We start from the raw sequence: 22801 nt of genomic DNA on the forward strand, positions 1-22801 counted from the left end.
CCAAAAACAACAAAAGAACAAGACAAACAAATGAGAAACAAAAACTCATAGACGCAGATAATAGTTTAGTGGTTACCAGAGGGTAAGGGGGTGGCGGGTGGGAGTTGAGGGTAAGGGGGATCAAATATATGGTGATGGAAGGAGAACTGACTCTGGGTGGTGAACTCACAGTGGGATTTATAGATGATGTAATACAGAATTGTACACCTGAAGTCTATGTAATTTTACTAACAAATGTCACCCCAATAAATTAAAAAGAAAAAAAAAGAAAACAACCTAAACATGAGAGACACTCCCACATTTTAATGCTGCAAAGTGAATGAAACAGCAAGGGCCTAATTTATAATTGCTCTACTTCTGGCCTGTAGGACTAGCAAAAATGGGGTTTGTAAGCTGCTTAGGGGACTGTTAGTTGCAGGAGCTAAATGCTGTCCTATCTCCCAAAAGATACTGGCATTGAACATTAACCTCAGATATCTACATAAAAAAAAAAAGAAAAGAAGAAACTGCTTTTAAAACATTTTAATAAGGGGAGAAAATACTTTCTGAGTCATCTCTATTCCCCATATTCCATCATAGAAGGGAAAAAGACTTACCTAAGTAAAAGCAAAAATCATCCTCTAATCTTTAATTTGTGTTACTTGACTTGTTCACACGCCGCCAGAAGGATTCGAGGTAATTCTTTGGAGTAAGGATGAATCAAAGATTAGGCAGAAGAGAAGATGGTGGCTTTAGTATCGTTACTAGTAGCCCAAATAAAACTTTTTAAAGGTCATGGTTTTTAAGTGTTTCCCATTTGGAAGGGATGTTGACCGTTGGCATACAGCAGCTCATCCAATGTGCATTTCTGTTGGAAATTTTCAGGTGCCTTCTGTCGTCTTCAGAGTGCTGCCAAATTATTGTGGCAAGTTTAAATGAATGAGAGCAGGATTTTTCAAGCTGCATCCATTAGTGGGGTCATGAAATCAATTTGGTGGGTTGGTGGGTCAGGACAAGCATTACAAAAAATGAAACAATGAAAATATCAGCGTGTACAGCATATAGTTAAGGCTTCTGGAAACTTTTATTTCATCTAATTTTAGTGTGGGTATGTATCGGGTTACTGTATAAAGAGGACTGCAGATAGCATAGTTTGAAAGCCATTGATCTGAGGTATTTCAGAACGCTTATTCACTTTAGAGCAAGTCGGTCCATAAAAGGAAAGTGCTTGTAACTGAGTCTTTAGCATTGGTTTTTGGGTATTACTGTGAGACCGAAGGACATTTAAAAATAGTGACACAGAAATGTTTTTTTCAGAGCTATATATTTTATAAATGGAAAATCAAGTTTATGACTTCAATTTTGAAGATTCGTAGATAAAATTAGGAAAATAAAGTTGTTAGTGTCCTTCCTAACTGATATGTCACATTGTGTTTGTAGATTTTGTACTATAAACTGAATTTTAAAATCTCAGATAAATTGTAGCCCCACATACTTGAAATCTTTTTCTGTTTAATATTTGTAAGATCACAAACTGAAGAGGAGAGAATTTATTTCCAGATTTTGTTCTTTGAACTCTGAATTGCCTTACATTTTTTAAAGAATCATCCCATTTCTCATGGCCCTTTGGCTGCATTTTACTTTGAATAGTTAATCAGGCAAAACTATCTTACTTTAAGCTTTTCAGATTTTTTTTTTTTAAGGCAAAATGGCAGTAGTTGGCTATCTTGATAATCTGGAGTTCCTTGTGAGGGAATTATTTTATAATTGTTCTTCCGGAAGCGATTAATGATTTCCTTTATAACCAGCTGTAAGTAGAGCACAAGTTTTCATTACAAATGTGTTGACATGTCATTTGTCCTTGCCTTTCTTATTTAATTCAATTAACCAGTAACTCCTATTTGGGTGGATTTTAAAACAGACACTATTAAAATATAGTCCTGAACTTTTAGATAAGAGCTGTGAGAAGTCAAAGCTGATGGAAAGTTTCTGGAAACTGAGTTTTGAGTCATGGATCCTATTGCAACAAAAGAAATAAGAATATTTAAAGCGTGGGAGACTTCAGGCAGAGAGAGAAGCAGTTTTCCAGCTCATGTGGAACTGCGGTTGGGTAGAGCATTTACCAGTTACCAGTCCATCCTCTTCTTTTGTTTAGTCAGTATTACTGTACTGCTGCAGGTTTCAGTAATTTGATGATGGGCCAAGATTTGGTGAAAACCTTGTCTGACTGTAGTATTATTATGGAATAACAGATTTGATTGAAATGCCAGAGTGAGTAGCCTGACAGAGCATATGTTGGTATTTGGGGCAAAAGTCTAATCCCTGGTGGTCAAGGATGTGGGCCCTGTAGACACGGTGGTAATACCCGGGCCCTGTAGACACGGTGTAACACCCGGGCCCTGTAGACACGGTGTAACACCCGGGCCCTGTAGACACGGTGTAACACCCGGGCCCTGTAGACACGGTGTAACACCCGGGCCCTGTAGACACGGTGTAACACCCGGGCCCTGTAGACACGGTGTAACACCCGGGCCCTGTAGACACGGTGTAACACCCGGGCCCTGTAGACACGGTGTAACACCCGGGCCCTGTAGACACGGTGTAACACCCGGGCCCTGTAGACACGGTGTAACACCCGGGCCCTGTAGACACGGTGTAATACCCGGGGCCTGTAGACACGGTGTAATACCCGGGGCCTGTAGACACGGTGTAATACCCGGGCCCTGTAGACACGGTGTAATACCCGGGCCCTGTAGACACGGTGTAATACCCGGGTGCTGTAGACACGGTGTAATACCCGGGCCCTGTAGACACGGTGTAATACCTGGGTGCTGTAGACATAGTTTTAGGTGGTTTGAGTTCTACATACTTGCATGGGGGGAAGAAGGAATGATTGTTAAAGCTTTATTTTAAGAGAGAGAATTTACTTGAAGATGGAAGCTACGTAGTAAATATGAGACAGTAGTCATCAATTCAGTGTATAGTAAATATGGCAGTAGTCATAAATTGTTCGTAAGAGCATCCTGTTTGAATGAAGATGAATGAAATCACTCAACTTCTGTAGGATCTGGATTCTGACTGAAGTATCTGTTCCTTATCACTAAAATTAAGTGCTTATTTCTCCTTGGTCTCTGCTCCAGAAGCTTATGAATTTTTGAAACCTTGACTATTTCCTAAAACCGTGAGCCTCCTGCCATTCCAGTTAGGAGAAAGGCTGTTCCGCTTTTTAGACATGGTGACACCTTATGTCTGCTCATCTTAATGTGGGCTGTTTGCTTTTAAGCATTCGTTTTTCTGTGTTCCTTGCTTGCCAAGTAGGTTGCCGTCATTTCTTCTCCTTTTTCATTTTCCTCTGCCTATTTGTGTACATAGAGATAGTCAAGGCTTCGGCGTAGCCCCACAGGGTAATCAAACCCAGTTTCTGGATTGGATGTGCCTAGGAGATAGGGGTGACTGAAATAACTGTTTATGGTAAGCAGTTGGTCTGCGGGAGCTGGGGATGCCTTGCTTTTGTTTTCCTGTGACTGTAAGACAGTCTGTGGGAAAATGGTAAGGCCCGGTCTCTTAGAATGACAAGCCTCCAGAGGGAGTTGAATTAATGTGCAGAGTTCAAGCAGAGAAAGTTACGAGTCAGTATAGTTTCCTCCCTGTTCCGGGGGCCCACACCCACTCCAAATGTGTTTCTATTTGAACTTTTGCCAAAACCTCCTTAGTTTAAAAAGGGAGGTTTTGTGGAGATGGAAACGCGAAGACTGAAAGGGTTTCCATTAAAAAGTCTACCGTCTTTGTTGCTTTTTGACGCTTTCATTAAAGATGCTGCGAGGACGAAACGCTTCTAAGAAATAATCATTGCTGTCGAGGCCCTTTCAGCTTCGGGTCTGAGGACGAGCGTAGCCCAGTGAGCTCACGCACGGGGGCCGGATGAGCCCCTTGTCAGGAGGTCGGAGAGCCACGGAAGAGACTTGAATTGAGTATGTCTCAGTCTGCCGTGACAAAATGCTCTGGACCGGGTGGCGTAGACAGTGGACATTTATTTCTCACAATTCTGGGGGCTTGGAAGGATGAAGGTACCAACCGGTTCGCTTCCTGGTGAGGACTCTCTTCCTGGCTGGGAGACGGCAGCTTTCTCACCAGGTCCTCTCGTGACGGAGACAGACAGTGAGCTCTGGTGTCTTCCCTTTACAAGGACAGTAATCTCATCATGGGCCCCACCCTCATGACCTCATCTGATCCTGATCACCTCACAAAAGACTCACTCCAAGTATTGGGGAATTCCGCTTCAACATGCGCATTGTTTTGGAGGAGGGGACACATTCAGCCCGGAACAGTCTGTGTGTGCGGCAGAGTGGATTGTCTACGCGACAGCCATGCTGTTCCCTCTTCAGTGCTCTTCACTGCTGGGCTGCCATGTTTGCATTGTCCCAGCAGCCTCTGTAGTTGTGGTAGTCACGTGACACAGTTCTGGCCAATGAGGTGCGAGAAGTGCCCCAGGGGCTTCTGGGAGCGACTTCCCTCCCAGACGAAGAGAGAGGGAGGCTGTCCCAGGTGCCTGTCCTCCTGGAGGCGCACCGGGCTGCTGAGACAGCAGAGCCATGAGAACAGCCCAGGGCGCTCATGTCGCCAGTGAGCTCTGACATAGCCTTGGACAGTCCAATTCCAGATGCTTGTGTAAGGTACAATGAACCCCTGGGGTTTTGGTGACTTTTAGTCACGTATCCTTCCCGGTGTCCCAGAGAATTGTCCCTGACGTCGGTTACAAAGGAATTCCCCCTTTTGGGGAGGGAAGGCGGTATCGTCTTAGGAGACTTCCCTGGGCTTCCCATCCTCAAAAGGGACATATTAGGCTGTGTCTCTGGTGTGCTGGCGCTGTGTTCTCCGCTTGCTGTGAGCTCTGGACGTCAGGGACCAGGCTTCACGCCTCTAGGTCTGTAGGCCCCGGGCCACGGCTCACTCACAGGAGGGACACGGTGACCATGCAGGGATAACACTCTTGATGCTGGTCTTGCTGACGACGGTTGGTTTAATATTCCAACCTTGGTTCTGCGTTCTCCATAACAAGGTTGGCCCTTTGTGGTTCACAGAAAACCCGTGAGATAAGCTAGAGAACAGACTTTTGTGAAAAGTACCTGGGTTAAGTACATAGCTGCTCTCTGGGGTTTAGTTAGAACCAGACAATCCTCCGAAGACCCGTACGCGACATGTCCCATTTTCATTGTGGAAGAAGAAATCAAATATCAGTCAACTTATATTCTTATAATTAGGAAGCATTTTAGCCATGTAGAAAAAGAAAATAATTGTATCCATTGTTTCTGGCACGAAGGTCTCCTTTTTCCTTTGAGTGAAAAATGAAGGTCTCCAAATACACTCTAATGGTGAAACAGTAAGTTGAAGGATTGGGAGTCAGAGTACATCCTCCTATAGCAGCAGATCTGTTTGACCCAGGGTATGGCTGACGTTGAGCAGATCTGAGGTGAGAAGTTGTAAAATGATAGGATTACTGGCTGTCATTTTAGCAGTAAGGAAACAGACCCAGAGAAGTGGTAAGTCAGGATCGAGGTTGGTGGCCCTTTAAGGTTCTTTCTACTCTACCTCACATTACTGGTGACCTAGTAAAACAAACGTGTGTTGAATCCCATCAGCCAGCAGCCACCAGCACCCCACGTGTAGTCATGCTGAAGTTTGGTTCATTTAGTTTGCTGTAGTAGGTGGATGGAGCCCAGGAGAATGTTGGGATTTTCTTGGAAAGGCAGAGTTGGGTTGGTGCTCGTGCTGGGCGATTTGAAGATGGAGTTAGAGAAAATGGGGTCGGATTTGGGTTGGATGTGGTCAGGAAATAAGGCCCAATTCAGTGATTAGGTAGCTTAACAATTTTAATCTCGGTGGCAGGAGAGGAATGTGGGGTTAGAGTTGTCACTAAGTCTAACAATTAGCAATCACACGTTAGCGAGAAATGGGGATGTGTAGTCATTTTTGCAGTGGTCGTGTGGGCACGTCCATGTCCCACTCTGAGCATTCCTTACGTTCTGATGGCAATATTGGGAGGGAGTTGTCAGTACGTCAGTCTTGTCGTCTCTGGTTGTTAGCAGGGCTGATTTTGACTTTTCCAGTGGTTTATTATTTAATTATATCCAGAATGCCTGATACTTGAGGAAGCATCAGTTTTAATAAGAAAAGGATGAGATGGTAAATGGAGAGTCTAAAGAGGATGGCTGAAGTTACTGTGTCTGAACAGTCACTGTTTTTCATCATTGGAGATGCTCAGTGTTACTATTTCAGGTGAAAAAAAAAGGCAAATGAGTTATTTTTTCCTACTTTGAGAGGCTTTCTTCTTCTTTTTTTTAATCATCGCAATGACTTTGTACTCTTCTGGAATTTGGCAGGATAGAGAAGTACATAGAACAGTGGTACTGTTATTAAAATATACTTATAATTTAAACATATTATTGTCTTCAAAGATGCCATCTAGTTACTGATCAAGAGGTAATATTAATGGTTGTGTTGGTGCTCGTGCCCCCCCGCCCCCCACCCCCATCAGTAGGAAATGTGGAAAAATCAATGTAGAAAGTTCAGGGTAGGAGTCAGAAGTGAAAGAGAGGCTGTGTGGTCCAGCAGAGTTTGGCCGGAAGCAGGTCCCGGTTCTAGTCCAGGCGTTGCCACCTTCTTTGTGCATTTAGCCAGGTCACTGTGACAACGGCCTCAGTTTCTTCATCTGTGATCATGAGGAAGTTGAACACATGGTCTCCGTGTTTCTTCGTACACGTCTGTCAGTAAGTCCTTTTGAAGATTGTCTCCTCTTTTGAAAAGATTTGTTTGGTTGCTCAGTTGGACCAGGTCATACATTTTACGGAATGATTCTTCAATTCTTGAAGACAGGAATGTTTGAGGGTTTTGAAAGCTAGTCCAGCTGGAAATTTTTGCTAGTCTGTGTAGTTTCCTTCCTCTTGGGAGTGACTAGGCCTAAATTAACCATCTTCACAGTCCATCCCCTTTGTAGTTTCCTGAAATGAATGACTGAGGTGTTTCCTCCTTAGAAAATGACATATAATAAAAGTGCTAGGGAAGACTTCCTTATTCAGGAATTCTCAGTTTGGGAATAAAGTCTGGTAGCATTCGCTAGCAAATTTGAACTTTGTGAATATAAAATAGTATAATATAAAAATTTAAGTATTATGTGTAAATTTTGAAATAATGCAGAAACCCGAAAAGTAAACGAAATTGATCAAAAGTTGCATAACTTCAAAGAGGGTGGGCCAAGTGGTTTGTGGAGTGTGTTTATAGGATTGCCACGGGGCAGCTTCACTTTCACCAGCAATCGGAAGGCCTTCTCTATGTAGTTCGTCTCATGCTCCGGCCTATCCCTGGTGAGCATTCATGCTTCTGCTCACGGTGGCTGCTATGGAATGTGCTCTTAAATCTAAATATGTTTTTATAGCCTTCAGAGATGTCAAGCAGGTACTCACCAAGAAGTATGTCAGTGGTGGTGCCAGCCATAGCGCCAAACACACCCCTCTCCTCCAACCACTTTGTAATAGAAGTGCCAAAACACTATGAAGAAGACAAAACAATAGGGGGGATGCTTGTTGCTGTCGATTCAGGGGAACGAGCACAGCGCACACTTTGAATCCTATGAGGGTTAACCTAGAGCGGCCCTAGAGCAAAGTGGTTAAGAGCATGGTCTCTGGAGCTAGTCGTGTGCGCGTGATGCCGCCACTTCGCTTTGTAGCCTTAGGGGTTACCTCACCTCTCTGGGCCTCAATTTTCCCATCTGTACAGTGGGGAAAATTTTAGTATCTCCCTCAAAGGTTGTGCGGCATATAGGAAACATTAAAACACAGATTGCTGGGCCCACCCCCAGCGATTCTGTTTAGTAGCTCTCAGGTTGGCATCTGCATTTAACGAGTTCCTTTGGCTGTGCTGATGCCCCTGGTCCTTGGGCTACACTCGAATAGCTTCTGTACACACAAACACACATCATAGAAAATAAAGGGCACATTGTTTTGGAACCTGATATTTTTCTCCCATTTGATGCATTGTGAGTAGTTCCCCTTTCATTATTTATTCTAATAATATGATTTTAAAGCTGCATTGTTTTCCATTATTGGATAGCTAATGGTTTCCTGTTTTTCTCACTATCACAGATCATAGATAAAATATTATCCAGACATTTTGTGTCCATGTCTAATTATCTTCTTGGGATAAATTCCTAAAAGTGGAATTACTCGATTCAAAGGTGTATACATGTGAAATCCTTTTGTTGTATACTGTCAACACATTCTTCAGAAAGGATGTAGCAAAAATTTATCTTCTTATGAATAGTCTGTGAGAGTAGACACTGATTTTCTGAATGTAAGTAAATGAAGAGGAAAAAACTGTCATCAACTTTATACAGCTTATGTGTATTTGTGCTGTGGTGGGAATAGGCAAGAAGACTGGATTTATAGAGAAGACCAAGGTAAATCAAGAGAAACCAGGGGCGGAGCACAGCGCTGCACTGTGGCTTGATTTCAGAGTAGGCTTAGGATTCAGACTTGAATTAATAGAATTATGGTGCACGATATGTACTCGATATAGGTGATTTTATGCAAAGAAGAATAAGTAGTGCTTCGTTTTTATTTATCAGTTACAATATATGTGTGATTTGTGCATGTGAGACCTAGGAGCCCCCTGGATTTGGAGTTTTAGTTTAATACTGTTTAGTCCATGCTCCATCCTGGGTGGACATCTATAGTCTGGGCCTCACAGTTGAGACTGTGTAGGAGGATGTAGAGTGAGGGTGGCTTTAGCTGGGGAATCCAGCATCACTACGAGCAAACCTAGTCAGCGCAGATGTCATGTGGAGAAGTCTGGGAACAGAAGCCAAGGTGGGCTGTGTGTAGAATGTAAGAGGAGCACCTTCCCCAGGTCCAATGGGCCCCCATCGTGGGACAAAGCTCCGCAATCCTGGGCCCTAAGCCCAGATAAGCTAGGCTAACAAATATGTGTTATCAGAATGTTAGAACTAGTGAGGGATCTCAAGGGTCATCTGCTCCAGCCTTCTCGTTTTACAGATAAGGAAATAAATAATTCATTATTTTCAATTAAATTTCACCTCATACGTTTTAAAAATCAGATAGCCAACCTTGCACCAGAATTGGCTCTTCCTTGTTCTGGAAGAGCTGAGCTTTGGAGAATTGAAGTGGTTGAATGGTGGAAAGTAAAGCAGACAGCAGGGGTGACTCTGGACCTGTGGCCTTGCCCAGGGACTCTGAATTGATTTAGAGTCAAACCTGCACTACCCCCGTGTCACAGGATCTTTCCCGGTCCTCTCCCCAGATCTACACACTCCTGCGTGGTCCCCAGACTTCAAAGTAACCTTGGATGTAGGGTAACTCTCTTCTTGCAGCAGTCCCAAGTTTTCTGGAATTGTCGCATACTCGTTTTCTTAGTTCAGTTAAAAAAAACAAATTGGTTGTCTTCTTTTCCTTTTAGTAAAAAAACACACGTGACACATATTTCTTTTAAAAAGCAACAGCTGCTCTGAACACAAACTGTGTCTTCTACCACTGGGTGACACTGTTAGACCACAGAACACGCTTCACTGATAAAATGAAGGGTCCTTGAACTTCCGGTCTCATCCAGCTGCTTTATGTAGGAGAGAGAGAAACTCTGAATCAGTTAATGGTCATCTACCAAATATTATTTGATACGTGTAATTTATCAGGCTAAGGCAATTTTAAGGCCGAGTTTAAGGTGATCAATTATTGAAGAAATCTGTTAATTGGACAGCATTTCAGTTGCTGAGAGGTTTGTGCAGATTAAGGGTCTGCATATTAATGAAGTACTAATGACTTCCTGGGAATATTGATGCAAGCCAATGTACTCACATTTATTTCCCACCAGACAACAATCTGAGTTACCTTTCAGTGCTCATACACAGCAATTAATGTAATGGACGTTTAGGGAGGGTTTTATTGGGCCATCTTATTCAAGAGGGAGCATAATCTGCTGGTTTACAAAAACGGGCACTTGCTACCCTGTTCTGATCTGCACCAGGAAAAGCAGGCCCTGTCTCTACCTCATGCTAAGCTCCTTTATGATCAGGTGACGACAGAATTTGTTCAAAGCATGAGTCAAACTCCCCGGCCCTGGGTTTGGCTCCTTCTGTAAACCTGAACTGTACACAGCTTTTGACCTGTGTCGTCTGGTCATATTTAATCAAATAACATGTGAAAGGCACACGGCGATGTCTCTGAGTTCAGAAAGGAGTAAGTTTAATATGAGGGATAAGAAAAGTGCCAGTTTTAATGGAAGCAGACGGAAGTATCCAAAGAGAAGTATTCGCAATGTCCTGTGGGGATGGAAAAAGGAGGGAAACCTCGAGAGGAATCAGGAAAGGCTTCATGGAATGAGTTACTTCGTTTGGATCCTCTCACCCTTCTGTGTTTGCCGCCTTCACTCATTACAGTAGTGTGGGTGCCCACGGTGTGACACAAGCATGGTGCAGGGGGGGCAGTAGGAGTACAGCCAGGGATGCTGGTGGCCCCCACGAGCTCAGCCAAAGGTGCGAGGAGTCCGTGGCCCGAGCTTCCCACCAGGGCTTCTGTGGCAACCAGTCACCCGTGGCTCCTGCTCTGTATGGCGTGCATATGAGGCGTGTGCTAGAGCTGGGAGAGGGTTTCAGCCCTCACCGGGCTCTTCCCTTCTTGGGGGCGGGGCCACATTTCTTTCCTTAAAGGGAAACAACTTGGAAATACATGAAAAAATGGACTCATGATAAGTGTCAAATTAATGGGGGGAGGGAGATCAAGTAAAATTGTACTCAGTCGTCCCGATGAGAGGGAGACGGCTCTCGAGGAGTGGCCACAGGAGATTCGTGGAGAGAGTCACACACTCTGTCCCAATTGCTCATCTTGGGAAAGGGCTGAGCGTGTGGCACCTCCAAAGGCAAGACAGAGAGAGGAGTGTAGGGCTAGGGACTGTTCCTGAAGACCTGTGGCACTGACAGATTGAGAGGGAGGAGAACCAAGAGAGGGCTGTCTGCAGGGCTGGCTTTCTGACCGAGAAGGAGATGGGCAGTGGTCTCGAACCACCGGGAGAGGCTGAAGAGAACGGATCCTACGAAGCCAGGAGCCCTCGCAGCCCTGAGGGAAACCCCTGGACGTGGGCTCTTGTGCGAGGAGGAACCCTGCGTAGGCAGGGAATGTTTGTCTCACGGAATTTGTTTTCTGTCACCTGTTTCTATTAATGACCCAGTGGTGGCTTTTTGTCCTTGCCTGCTTCACGGGTCAAAGCCCTTGTGGACAGACCTTGAGGGCCAGCGCACAGGATCTTTTTGTTTTTTTCCTCCTAATAAGCTTTATTGAGCAGTTTTGGAAAACCCACAACACGCCCAGTCCCGACCTTTAATCTGAAGGAATATCTGCCTGTAGGTAGCAGTTGGTAAGGACGGTATCTGTGAAAGCCCTTCCCGGTTGAAATAAATATCTCTAGATTAGTACTCAGGTACAACCATTTTCTTGGAAATAAGCGCAAATGCATGCGTTTGGTTGAGAAGCCGTTCTGTGCTTTCGTGCTTCAGCTAGGACAAAGCAGGCTGGGACGTGCAGCAGCGAGAAGCCTAGCGGGCTCTGACATGCTCTGTCTGGTATGGACTGCCTTCCTCCAGCTGTGCTGCGTGGCACCTCCCGCTGTGGCGATGCCAAACGTCTGGTCGTCCTTTCTCCTTCTTTCAGACACGGGCTGCTGTTGGCCAAGGTGGAGGGACGTGTTTCCCTCCCATCACTCACTGCTCACAGAATTAGGGTCATGCCGCAGTCTGCCAGGGACTTCTGGAATCTGCCCTGGAGGCCGAGGGAGGGAGGGAGTGTGAAGAATTCCTGTCTTATCTGAAGTTCTAGGACTTGGTTAGGTGTCTGAGTGAAAACATCACCAGGGACCAGCCTGCCAGGAAAAGGGGATGTTATAGTTGGCTCAGGGCCCTGTAGGATTTTAATCACCTCTTTAACTACCGTGTTTCCCTGAAAATAAGCCATAACCAAAAAATAAGCCCTAGCATGAATTTTCATGAGAGCATCCCCTGACCATAAGCCCTAATGCGTCTTTTGGAGCAAAAATTAACATAAGACCCGATGTTATTTTCGGGGAAACACAGTAAGTTCACTTCCTCCCCCAACCCAGCAACGTAGTGATTTTTTATTTATATTAGTTTTGTTCTACCTAGAGCCCTCTTTTTTCTCACACCGCCAGGGTGTTTTTGGTTTTGTTTTCGTTTTCTCTTTATATTTTGTCTTCACACTCTTTCCCAGTTAGCTGAATATCCAATTTTCTAGCAAAACCAGGTTAGTCAAGAACTGCTTTTCCTTTAAAAAATCTTTTTACCTCGGCTTTGGGCATGATATCATTGGGCAATATTGAAAACTCCTCTTTTTAGCACAGCACAGCATTGGACTTTGAGGAGCGGGAAGACAGAAGAGCTGAAGTTGCAGGATTGATATGCTGGTTTCTATGGAAAGCAGCCCAGACTTTGATTTGTTGACTGTCAGCAGCGATCAGGCACCCAGGGTGTCGGGCCCCCCCACGCTCTCTGAGCTGCTGCCCCAGGGGTTTCCTTTCCGGAGATCCCTTGTATGTACTTGAGTAAATTTTTTGTTAAATGTGAGTATAAATGCATTTTTAGTGGTATAGAAACTTGATTTTAGACATGCAGAAGTAGTAAACTTTATATATGGTACCGTTAGAGAGAAAGGCAGAAATGTACAATATTGCAGTGCTTTTTTAGGACGTTTCCAGTACCTGTCCTCCACCTGTTGCTAATCTGCCCTCTCTTTTCCACAGCCATGAATTGAACATTATTTAAAACCTTATGTGAAAAGATCTTGCCTGTTTTGTGCTTTGGCTTTTTGGTAGCGTTGTTATCTAGCTGTGGGTCCTTAGTTCAGGTTTCATGACGGACATGGGAAGTTAATTTAGTTGTGATATTGATACGATTTACCTGACATATATCGGGCTAACCTTGGAGATGTTGTATTTTTGTAGATTTCCTCGTTTTACATAACTGCTCTGCGCTCAGAGTAGTTATTGACAACAGATTATTGAGAAATCAGAGCGAATGTGGGTAGGAAGACTGAAGCACAGAGACTAGGAAGTTACCAGGATTTTCAGGGCGTTGGCGGGCTGCACGCTCCTCTGTGCTTTGGCCTGGCCGATTAGGGACCTTTCCACCACCACCCCGTGCTCTCTCCTTCACTGTCCCTCTCTGTCACCTACCTAACTCCAAATTCAAACATGAGCAGAGGCCAAGGTTGTGTTCATTCATTAAACTTTGTCTGAACTAGCATACTTGTAGTGTGTGGCCATCCATTTGCACTGTTCACGAGACATTAATGAATGGGGGAGTTAGGTTAATGAATGGATTTGTTGGGACTATTTAACTGTCCAGTTTATGAAGCACCTGCCACATGGGCAGGTGCTGTGCATGGTGAATGTTTTCCATAAGGTTTCTTTAATGCTTATAAGTCTGCTAATGTAGGTGTGCCAGTTCTACTTTACAGTTATGAGGAAATCAAGACTCAGGTATCGTAATGTGTACGAAATCATGTAACTGGTAAGTGACATAACCGGGAGTCTGCTCCAAGCTAGGTGCTCTCCAAACCTGGTGCTCTTTTGCATTATGCTCTGTTACTTCTCATGGACTGGATGTGGTTTCAAAAGGATGAAATAACAAAACAGTAATAATGTAACCGCCACCAAATGATCCCTAGAGAGTAAATTTAATAGCTATTTAATATGTACTGACCGTACCAACTGAGTTATACTGTACGTACAGAGAAGGACAGAGGCCAGTGAAGTGTATTGACTGGTGAATTTTCAGCGGTAACACACCTGTGTAACCAGAACCTGTATCAGGAAACAGAACATTCGCAGAACAAGCCCCATTTATCTCCTTCCGCTGACTACCCACTTCCCAGATAACCATTATCATGACATCTAACACCAAAGCTTGGTTTTGCCAGTGTTTGAATGTGGCATACAGGCATTCATCCTGTATGGATGCTGCTTGTGTGACTGGCTTCTTTTGCTCATCACTGTATTTGTGAGATTCAGCTGTGCTGTTACTTGCAGCCTGTTCCTTCATTCTCATTGCTGGGTGGCATTCCATTGTATCAGTGCGCCGTGGTTTATTTACCCATCCTCCTGATAATGGACATGTAGACTGTTTCTAGTGTGGGGCTGTTATGAATAGCACTGCTGGGAACATTCCTATGTAAATATTTGTGTGTTTTAAAGAAAATGTGTCTTTCCTTCCTTTTTATCCTCACTTGAGTGTGGTCTTCTACAAGATGTTTTCTATTGGGGATTATAAAGCTGTGATGTTAGAAAGCTTCTACAATCTTTTGGAGAGACAGGGAAAATCATCCCGTTGAAGTGAAACCCAGTTCTTCCCCCTTGTTATCCCAGACCAGAAAGTGGAATGCTTAAGAGCATCCCATTGGATTCAGACAGACCCAAGTTCAAATCCCAGTTTGCCCTTGAGTAGCTGTATGACCTTGGGCAGCAATAACAGTGTTATCATTACTAATTATTGTTATTTATTGCCAATGACAGCACAACAGCAGGTGACATTCACTGAAGGCTTACTATTTCTAGGCCCTGCATTTGGTATGCATTTCTCAGGTACTCTTCATAACAACCCTCTGAGATAATCTGCCATTTGTTTTTGTTTTGTTTTGTTTTTTTAAACTTTTATTTATTTAAGTGTGGTTTTCCAGGACCCATCAGCTCCAAGTGAAGTAGTTCTTTCAATCTAGTTGTGGAGGGTGCAGCTCACACTGGCCCATGTGGGGATCGAACCGGTGACCCTGGTGTTAGGAACATCTTACCAACTGAGCTAACCGGCCACCCGTTTGTTTTTACCTGGTGAGGAAACACGCCCCAAGGCACGCGTACAGTAAATGAGAAAGCTGGATTTTACACCCAGGCAGCGTGATCTGGAACCCACATTCTGGAAGTGTTCTGAGCCTTCTTCGCGGACTTTGTGAAAATTAAGCCCCACATCATAGGGCCGGTGAGAGGGTTACAGGATGGGGAGAAGCTTATGCACGTTGAGAGCAGACACACAATGGCTCCAAAATGGGTTCCTGTCACGGCGGATCTCTGGGGCCTCCGGTGTGTGCTTTCACTCACAGTGCTGTGGGTCCCAGGTGTCATCACTGCCCTCTGGTTGTCCTTATGGAAAGGGACACCAGTTCTGTGTGGGGCCATCGCCATCTATTGGTTGGTCTCACCTCTCCCTGGGCCAACTTATCTTTGATATTGGCCTCTATTCTGTCTTCCCAATGTTTCTTTTCTCCTTTCCCATTTTCTAAATATAACATATGTGTCTTTTTTTGTAAAAATACATTTTTGGGAGGATGAAAAAACTGATGAGAAAGTGACTTTGGTATTTTCCCAAGAGCGTCACTGTTTGGCATTTGTCCAGCGGCATATTTGCAGCCCATTTTTTGAAAGTCTGGAGTTCCAGCCGTAGCGGGGCTGAGCAGAGTTGGAAAAGTCACAGTTTTGTGCTTGTGCAGATTGCGCTCTGACTGGGCATCGTTTGTAAGCCTTAGGTTCTCTTTGTGGCCATACGGGTCTTCCGGGGACTTGTCCAGCGCCTTTGGGTACCAGAGGGTCCAAGACTGAGTTTTAGGTTCGCCTCAGCGCCAGGCTGGTCAGGAGTTTGTCAGTGAAAGCCTTTGCTGTTTGGGAGAAATTCTCAACTCAGCTCACTTAGCTCTTTCTCTTAACCTTTCTCCCCCGGGCCACGGCTGTCCTCCCTGGTGGGAAGCATGGGTGCTGAGGCAAATGGCTAGGGATCCAGGGAGAGCCTTTTGCCTTTCAGACTGACCCAGGCCTGGAGTTTCCTGGCCTGCAGTCCTAAGGACTTGGACCTTTCAGGTATTGTCAGGGCATTGTCAGAGGATCTCTTAGAGACAGTCTGGGAAACAGATTGTCTGAAAGGATGCCTTGGAAATTTAACTTTCCAGAGGTAGCTGGAGAGGTTCAAAGGTTTTGATTGCTTACAATACACCTGCAAACTGTATAACTGTCGTGCTCCAGGCACTGCTTTCAAAAGGATTCACCTATTAGTGCTTCTAGGTACAATTAGATTTTAAATATTTAGGTAACTGTGAAACTTAGCATAACCTGTAAATCCTGATTTTTAAATCTCATAGGGTGAGGTTTTAAATTTTACCTTTTTGATGTAGAAATATGCAAATGAACAACAGGAACTAAAATATTCTGATGGGAAACCCAGATGCAATGTGTTTATTTTATTATCCCCATTGTGACCTTTCTTCTGTGGGAAAGGTTATTCACTTCTTGCACAAAGTTGCCTGAATAGGCACAGAGCTGGGCCCAGAATGAACTTTTGAAAGGAAAAAACTGAAGAGCAAGGATACAAATCCATCAACAAGGATGGGATTTCCTTACCTTTGGGACAGAGCAGTGTAATATGCCCTCGCGTCTTGATGCCCAGAACTTAAAGGCAGAAACCTACTAGGGGGTGTGTTTCAGGGCATCCTGTCAGTCTCTGTCCAAAATCCAATTCTGTGTTATTATTCACCCGCTTAAAGACTTCTCAGTGAGTCTTCTCCACCTCAGGACAGGCCCTGCCTGTTGCCTTGCTATGCTCTTATCTCGCTGGAGCCACTCAGAACTCTGCGTAGCACTCTGGAAGGTGTGATAAACCTTTGTACACTTTCCAGAAGGTTCTTAATGTTTGGAGCACAAATGCGTTTTAGAACCATTGAATGCTACCAGTGAGAAGGCCTGTGGATCATTGAGTTGAACACTTAACGTTTTTGAAGAAACCAAGGCCTAGAGAGGTGGAGTTTTGTGCACAGGTTTCCCAGAGTGTTCATAAAATAAGTGATGATGTTGGTCCCGCAGTTTGGCGAATAGTAGCTGCGCTGAGTGAGTCCCCACAGACGTGCCCGGATGATACAGTGTACTCACAGCCGCGTTTCAGCCTGTTCCTACAGCCACACCCATCATCCCAACAGGTGGCAGACCTGAGGGTTGGGGAAGTTAGTACACTTTGCCCAAGATCTCAAGACAGTTTTCTTTTTCTTACACTGAGTCCACACTGGTTTTTCTTCACTGACGTCGTTAAAAAAAAATTACTTTATGAATCGGTTACGTGACCAGGGGAGGGACTATGAAAAGAACGTCTTCATGTTTATTTCTGGAAGAATGTTTCTTGTAGTAATAGATAATAACTACTTACAGAGGGTTTTTACTTCCAGACATTTCTGTCTTCTCTTTCCTGTCTCGCATTTGAATTACTTGATGCTCAGTGAGGAAACGTCTGTTCTCCCAACACCATGTGCAATGCTTTCCCTGCTGCGATGGCCTGCAGACAGCTCAGGAGCTCCCCCTACTGCTAGTGAACTGTGACTGTCACCTAATGGAAGCAATATTTATTGGCCCAGTTCAAAGGGTCTGAGGAGGGTGAACATAAACCAGACGTGGCCTTTGCAGTGAAAAGATGATAAGGTTTAGATACATATTCCTGTCGTACAAGGTGGGGATCAGTGAATACAGGAAAAGGGGGAAGAAAATGCCAGAGATGTTTAGAGGTCAGAGAGTGTAAGTGCGGCTGTGGAATTAGGGAAGCCTTCATGGAGATTTGACATTTATCTGAAGAGCTGAGTGACGACTGGGTCTGTGGCATTCCGGGGATGGGTGGATGGGTGGACGAGGGTCGGCGCCCCTGCTGGAGGGAATGGTGCGGCAAAGGTGCTGCTGAGAAGGCAGAGAGGTGCCAACAGGGAGCAGTGCGTGCCTGGAACTGTTCAGTCGAAGGATGGGGTCTGGGAGATGGAAGCACTCCATGGCTCCATGGTTCTCACGGGGGCCTTTCCCAGCCTTGGCAGCGATGAGGAAGAGAGTTGGCAGAGGGAAGGAAGTCGAAGGGCCTTTAGATGGTTGTTGCCATATGTTGGTCATGGCTCCGGGCTGGACCGTCACTGAGAAGTGGCCTGAACCAGCTCCCAGATCCTTCCTCCGCCGCCACCACTCACGTCTGTATGGAGAGCGACAGAAGTTGCTCCCTGTCAGTTTGCCCCCTCTCGGCCCCCAGTGTGGTCTTCTGTATGAGGGGTGCAAGGACTCCTTCAGCCTGGTTCAGGCAGCTTAACGTCTACGCACTTGACTCGGGCTGAGGGGCTTCCATGTTGTGAAGAAGGGCCGCGCAGTGGGAAGAAGAAGGAAACGCAGGCGCCCTTGTGTCCAGCAGGCGCTCCAGCGCCCACCCGCTGTCCGGGGCCAGCTTCTCTCCCGGGAGATGCGCCGGGGCCCATCCTGCTGCTCTGTCCTGGCGGAGGAGGAGGACTGCCCAGACACCAAATCGAAGGAGAAATCAGAAGAAAACAAGCTAGAACTTATTTACTGGGCTCAGCACAGAAGCCGGTTTATTCTGCACACTGAAAGCTCCGCTCACCTCCTGGCCCCGCAGCCCAAGACGTGTCTGTACGTGGGCACCGACCGCTAGGAGAGACTGGCAGTGGGCATCTTTGTGGGACTAATGGGAACGGAGGGCGGCTGGTGGGAAGAGGGCCAGCGAAGTGAGGGACCACGGACATCAAATCAGTAGGACGTAGGAGAGTCACCCAGGGTTTGAGAGCTGCCTTTGCCTTCTCGCCGCCACCGTCACCGCTGAGTGTCGCTCAGGCATCCCAAACTCAACTCGTGCCTGCGGGAACTCCGGATCTGGTTTCCCATCTGCTCTGCTCTGCTCACGGCCTTCCCACCTCAGCAGCGCTCACCCTGCAGGGGCTTAGGCCAGAGGCCTTGCAGGCGGCCTTGCTTCCTCCATGGCTTTCACTCGTCGCTGGTCTGTAAGGAAACTTCCGGGGCTTTACCTTCAAAATATACCGTGATCGGTCTGTCTGAACCATCCTGGCCTAAACCATCTCGTACCTGCATTCCCGCAGTAGCTGCCTCCCTGACTCCTCCCTTGCCTGCTTCAGTCCATTCTCCACTTAGTAGCTGACAGTGATCTTTTAAAAACGTGAGTCAGGTCTTGTCACTTCTCTGTTCAAAACCTTGAATGGGCCCCCATTGTCCCTCAGCATAAAGGCCAGGGTCCTTACAGGGGCCTTCAGGTGCCCACATCAGTCGCGCCCGTTACCTCTCACTCTCCTCCCCCCACGTGTCCTCACTGTTGCTCGCTCCCTTCCAGCCGCACTGGCTTCTTTGCTATTCCTTACACCCAGCAGGCTCGCTCCTACTTTATGGCCTTTGCAGGGAGGGAAAGGCTTTTCCCTCTGTCTGCCACGCGCTCCCCCGGGCGCCCCTCCCCCACTGTGATACCGACCTTCCCAGGCGGTAATCGCTTTGATTGGTGTCACTGAGATAACCTGAGGTACAGGGCCCAGAAACAGATCCTTTTATGGTAACGTGTGGGCCTCCTTGTCTACTGATTAACTAGGAAGGAACTGCCTTTGGTCCTCAAAGACAAGTGGGAATGCGGAGAGTTGTGTATGGTGCATTTCCAATTTCAACCCAGGGCACATTTTCCTGAGGGCCAGCGTGTTAGTCAGGCGGCTGTGATGGGACCACTGAATCAACATGGGCCAGGTTTGTAATTCGTTTGGTGAAGGTGGGAGGCGTGTTTTTTTTAAAAGGTCATTGCAGGTGGCGATTATGGAGTGTGTGGTGTAATTTGTTACATGTGTATTATCATTTGGTAATTTTGAGGCTTGATTATATAGTTACACCTAAAATACCTAACCAAATGACACATCTATAATTTTTCTGTTTTCAGTTCTATCTTCTTTGGATGTTTATCCTCTTTATTTTCATGTTAATTTTCAAAAGATTTTTTTCCACAGAAATATTAAACATCATAATTTGGTAGACAGACCATGGGTTTTGAGATCAGAGGACATTCATTTTCATTTATTTTTGAGCTTTATGCTGCCTGGCAGTATTAGCATGGATGGGTTATTTAATTTTTGTTCCGCCGTTTTGTCTGTAAAGTGAAGATTCTAGTTCTTCTGCTCTTAGGGTTGTCGCTGGGATCAGATGTGCTCACCTCCTCGCAGATGCCGTGTCTAAAACACTGGGTCACTTTTGGCTGCCACTTGAAACAACATTTCCTGTTGGTGGCATTAGCGGATAGCACTGTCCTGGGACATTTCAGGAATTTGGGAAAACATCACTGATGACTGAACCCAAAATTCTTGCTTGTAGCCGATGGCCGCTGGACCTGTTTTCTGTTTCTACACATCTTTACTCTTTTCCAATGCTCCCCCCCACCGCCATGCCAGAGTCCATGGAAGCGCACCCCTGTGTTCTCTCCTCCCTTCACCCCTGCTCCGTGTGTAAACACACACACACACACACACACGCATGTAAATGTTTGATTTCATGGGCAGAAACAAAGATAGAATCTGTTTTTATTTCGTCTAGAAGCATGTTCATGAAGGACCTCTCCACTTTTTCTGTTTAGTACAGATTTGATTTGGCTCAACCTTTATTCAGCTTCTGCCACGTGCCAGGCACCTTGCTAGACCGGTATTTAACCTGGACAAGAGGTGGTGCTAACTCTAGTAGGGAATAGAGAGAAACCGGTGGTTACCCTATGCTAGGATGCTTTCTGTGGCTGAAGTACATCTGCACCCCTGCTGGGGCCCCCAGGGCACAGAGGGGACCATTCTCTAGACTTCCCTGGAGAGGTGGGGGAGGTGGCAGTCCTGGGCGTGATCCCCTTCCTGTGGGCATGTGGGCATCACCATTCCGTCCACGGTCATAGAACTGGCTGCAGAATTAGTCGGGCAGGGGAGCAGGGATGGGGTCAGGACCAAGAGATGTGCCTAGGGGTCTGCGGCAATTGGATACCTGCCAGATGGTTCCACCCTGACGCTCAGCCAGTTTTGTTCCTTCCAGCTCTGACCCCCATGAGTATTTATTTCCTTCTACCGTGTTTCCCCGAAAATAAGACCGAGCCGGACCATCAGCTCAAATGTGTCTTTTGGAGCAAAAATTAATATAAGACCGGGTTTAATATAACATAATATAATGTAGTATAATATAATACAGTATAATATAATACTGGGTATAATATAATATAATACAATATAATATACCGGGTATAATATAATACCGGGTCTTATATTAATTTTTGCTCCAAAAGATGCGTTAAATCTGATGGTCCGGCTAGGTCTCATTTTTGGGGAAACAGGGTATCTCATTAAATGTAACATACGTTCAGAGTACCTACTACGTGTGGGGTTAAGTTGGTCTTTAGACGTGGTTGTGGGAAGCGTCCTGTGTGACCTGAAACTCAAGGTGTGACCAGCAGTGACCAGAGCCAGGCTGTGGGACCCTGCTTTAGCCTGGGCTTCCCAGAACAATGCGCACATTCTTCTCTCCCCTTTACTCCTCCAGTTACTTTCGCAGAGCTTCAGAAGAGTTTTCAATGAAGTAGTAAAGTGGACCCAGGCAGATGGCTGTTTCGCAGGTGTGCCGTGCACAGCTGCGCTGGGCCTCTGCATGAGTGCGAGGTGGCTTTGCAGAAAAGACCACATAGGAGTCTTGTCTTTCTGTTTCAGACAGCCCATTGGAGGATCCTGACCTTAAGGACACATACCTCATCCCAAGAAACATCATGGCTGAGCCAGACTATATTGAAGATGACAATCCTGAGCTAATTAGACCTCAGAAACTTGTCAATCCTGTCAAAACATCCCGCAACCACCAAGATCTTCACCGAGAACTTCTTATGAATCAAAAAAGGTAAGAGGGTTTCTTGAGCAGTTTTCTTAGGCGACTAGTAAGGTAACTAGATTGAATTTTAATTACACCTACAAAGGCGTCAAAGAGGTTTTTGTTTCTTGACCATGTTGGAGGCTTCTTTCTTCTTTCTAGCATCCTTGAGCCAAGGTATCCCTCCAAAAAGGGAACCCATCTACAGGCGCAGCTGCCACCACCGTGTTACTGAGCGAGAAGTCTGCGATCCTGTGTCCTTTCTCTAATGGATGCATATTTTAAAATTTAGATGGAGGGGACTGGATTACAGATAATAGTGAGATCAAACATATGGTGATGGAAGGAGAACTGACTCTGGGTGGTGAACACACAATGGGATTTATAGATGATGTAATACAGAATTGTACACCTGAAATTATGTAATTTTACTAACAATTGTCACCCTAATAAATTAAAAAAAAAGATAAAAGTGAGTGTCCTAAGTCAAAGAGAAATGCATTATTTCTTAGATTTGTAAAAATTCTGAATTTCCCCCTTACATTTGGAGACGTGTGGGAGTCAGGTGTAAATAATGCCCACTTTAGCATTTGTGAGTGGTGGGGAGAAGTCTCTGAAACCACATCAGACTTAACAATAGATAAGAACACTCTTTCTTGTGTTTTGCTTTGTTTTTAAGTAACATTTTAAATTATTACTATCATCATTTGTATTATTAAGTTTTTTGGAGAGGAGTAAAACATTTACCTTCTATTTTCCTTGTAAACCGTCTGTTAGTTCCCCCTGTATCATAACCAATTTGGGGTGTTGGGTTCGCATACTCTGCTTTTTAAGTGATGCTAGTCAGGTCCAATAGGTCAGGAAAGCAGAGGGTACGAAGTTACTTTATTTATTAGGACACTAGGTTACCTTCTGTATGGAAGAGCCAGTAAGCTCTATTTAGAACTCTTTTCAGATCTTCAGAATGAAACTTGATGTGGATTCTGAGACTATTAGATCACCCATCCACCCAGCATGCCCCTCCCCACCTCTGCAGGGAAGTCTAGAAAACAGGTCCCCTCTGTGCCCTGGGGGCCCCTGCAGGGGTGCA

General features: G+C 45.4%; 1 protein-coding gene across 7 annotated transcripts in view; it reads left to right on the top strand.

Annotated features, from left to right (window-relative positions):
* The window catches only part of FAM107B (family with sequence similarity 107 member B), a gene marked incomplete at its 5' end in the record, with an annotated part of 199706 nt that overhangs the window by 167835 nt on the left and 9070 nt on the right, over positions 1 to 22801 (top strand). For 6 of the 7 annotated variants that reach the window (XM_081054189.1, XM_081054191.1, XM_081054190.1 and 3 more), the window contains one exon: positions 21558 to 21741. In XM_081054189.1, coding sequence (XP_080910315.1) covers positions 21558 to 21741 — 184 coding nt within the window. Of the gene's footprint in view, positions 1 to 14820; positions 14875 to 21557; positions 21742 to 22801 lie in introns of those variants that run through there. The other variant, XM_081054195.1, reaches the window with a different exon arrangement.

Source organism: Rhinolophus hipposideros (genome assembly GCF_964194185.1).
Source record: "Rhinolophus hipposideros genome assembly, chromosome: 1".
Taxonomy (NCBI): Eukaryota; Metazoa; Chordata; class Mammalia; order Chiroptera; family Rhinolophidae; genus Rhinolophus; species Rhinolophus hipposideros.